The 2,862-nt window shown below is 38.2% G+C and overlaps 1 protein-coding gene across 1 annotated transcript; it reads right to left on the reverse strand.

Annotated features, from left to right (window-relative positions):
• Window positions 1-284: 284 nt before the first annotated feature.
• Window positions 285-2,862, reverse strand: LOC141153186 (phytanoyl-CoA dioxygenase domain-containing protein 1-like). Its single transcript, XM_073637887.1, has 6 exons — window positions 2,591-2,862; window positions 2,199-2,415; window positions 2,025-2,116; window positions 1,768-1,907; window positions 1,299-1,403; window positions 285-764 (listed from the first exon to the last, which is right to left on the reverse strand). The coding sequence occupies exons 1-6, from the start codon at window positions 2,718-2,720 to the stop codon at window positions 657-659; spliced, it is 792 nt and encodes a 263-aa protein (XP_073493988.1). The 5' UTR covers window positions 2,721-2,862; the 3' UTR covers window positions 285-656.

Here is a 2,862-nt window from a genome sequence, read left to right on the forward strand (position 1 = left end):
TATTACTGACAAGGTTGGAAAGGGGTTAATTTTATATAGGGAATTCTCTTTATTCTATGTCATCTTTTGTGTAATTCTTGAATTTGTTCCCAATATCATTTGTAATCAAATATAATTCCTAATGTACACATTGTGAAAGTAAAAGTGGAGCCGACGGTTATTCCTGTTTGCCACCACTTAGTCAGCCTTAGTCATAGGACCGGCTTGTGTTGCAAAGAAGTCACAAAATCTATTTCTGTTCTCATTTGCATGAATTGTTCTAGAAAGCAAATACCACAAATGTCTCCATTTACTTCAAACACAGTTTATTTTACAGCAGGTTATAAAAAGTAACAGGACACAATAAAGTTTAATAACTTAACATTTTACATTACAGTGTATGACATTAACATATTCTGGCTCAGTCTGGAAATATTACAAATGAGAACAATGTTTATCTTTATAAGTGCGAATAAGAGCATAAAGTAATGTGTGAGAGCGACACTGCTGAGTGTACGAAAGGAGATACACCTTATACATTAAGAACATAAGATACTTATAAATAACTGATACAATGTATTGTATGTATTATTCTACATCTTGCTGTGAATTACGACCATATGAATAAATTGTCAGAGACCTCCCATACATAATACAGCACATGCTTTACTAAGCACTTAAAACGTCTTGGTGAAGAAATTAGGAGCGTTGTCTTGAAAGTGATTATATTCATCTGTTCCAGCCACCAGTACAGTTGCAGGAAAAGTCCGAGGACGTTCCGGGTCCTATAAAAGAAGCACAATTGGTGTTAGTGAGTGATCATTTCTCTTCAGTAGTATCACAGGCTGCCACCCATCAGCAGCAATAGTATCAGGATCTTCATAGTTATATTGCAGAAAAAGGGCATGAAGATTGGGCATGCACCTTTACTGGGTTATAAGAACCCCCTAAGAAACTTTAGGAACAAGGGGTGGGGAATTGGCCAAAACTTTACATCCGTCAATACCTGGCATCATTATTGGCGGAAGAATTTTTTTGTTTGTGACCCTGTTCACACCAGTGACTGCAGCAGTTACATCTGTGGAGTAACCTGCAGTTTATGGAGTGTTATCTGTAGACTAGATTATTGACTTTAGTTGAGTTAATAAATTACTGCACATTTTATAGTTTTCCTTATTTACTTAACATTTTATTTTACGTGACCTATACAGTCATTTTGCATTATTTCTGGTATTTCTCCTGTTGGGTGAGATAACCAACCTCTTTCTTTGAGTATGAATTCATCCCATTGTGCAACCTTCTGGGTTTTGATTTCTTACCTTAACAGGATAAGCTGTTGTAGGAACATAACGGATGACGAATCCACATCGTCTCCTGTCAGACATGTTGGCTTCACTGGCATGAACAGTCAGACCATCATGGACCTGTCAGTATGGATGATCGAAAGGTTGTTCACTACACAAGTCTTACACATTACACTTGGCTCATTATTATTATTTATTATTATGGCTCATTACATGGAAACTCCTCATCAACATGTCTCCATTCCTGCTGAATAGTCATAGCTCCTTATATTCCTTATATTTGTCCATCCCCACATTCTTCTCTGGGATTGGGATTTATCCATACAGATGACTGTACATGACTTATCTATACTACTTGTACAGCTGGCTACACAAGATGAATTTCACTATCAAATTCTAAGGGACACGTTCGGCAATAATTCCATACTGCATCATGTAATAAACACATCTGTGTAATGTCTGTGTAGGATTATTTTGTACTTACAGACATTTGACCAGCTTTAAGTGGACACTCAACCAGATCTTCTACGTTCACCAGGTGGCCGGGAATCTCCTGGTTTGCTGTCAGCATGTTCCCGGGGATCTCAGCAATCCTGTGCTCCAGAATACCTTGTTTATGACTCTCTGGGGTATTACACATCGCAATCAATGCATGTAAGTTTTAATGTAAATTCATATAAAGAAGATTATTTTTAATATTTCACATTTGGCAATACAGAAAAAGCCAAAGCAAGATCATACCTGGAATGATTTGTAGGACTCCATTTTCTGCATCAACATCATCAAATGCCAGCCATACGGAAGCCACTGGTCCTCCTTCAAATCCCCAGTATCTGTAACCATGTAAGAAAATACTGTTTAAATCACATATTTATAAGAAGTACATAATTATTATCTGCCGGCTTTCATACTCACTTGATGTCCTGATGCCAAGCAACATAGGGGGGAGTGTTATCTTTGTGTGGAACCTCAGAGGAGGGATATTTACAGATAAACCTTGAGTCTAAGAGGATGACGTTAGGGCCCAATACAGCCGTGATGGCTTTCAGGAGATTGGGATGGGCAGCGAGATTCATCACCCACTCATACTGCATGTGGATGTTGTGTAGATTGTACTGCGTGTACTCCTTACCTGAAAGATAAGATATATGGAATTAGGTAGGATCATGACCACAGTGATTACTTCTTATGTAGATATATTATTTCTTCAACTCAAATACATTCTTCTTTGAAAAAATATTGTGATGATGGATAAATGTGCAATAAAGCCTGCAAATCTCTCAATGGATTGTAAATGTAAAACTTACCAAACTTCTCTTCCAGCTTTACATGCTCCTTCTGAGCAAGGTGCAATTCCTTCTCATCTAATACATCAACTGCTGTCAGGAAACCATTGGCATCATAGGAGTCCTTCATCTGGTTAGTGTCAGTCTTCATAGTGTATTTACTGGGATGCTTCAGCTCCACCGAGAATGCCTACACCCTGACGGATAACTGTGAGCTTGGCACACTGACTTATATACCACATCTGACGGCTGCCCAGCCCAGGACAATACTTCTAAGTACTGGTTAGTGTACT

Source organism: Phyllobates terribilis, unplaced genomic scaffold (assembly GCF_046119375.1).
Source record: "Phyllobates terribilis strain yellow unplaced genomic scaffold, ASM4611937v1 Scaffold_7__3_contigs__length_470593459, whole genome shotgun sequence".
NCBI lineage: Eukaryota > Metazoa > Chordata > Amphibia > Anura > Dendrobatidae > Phyllobates > Phyllobates terribilis.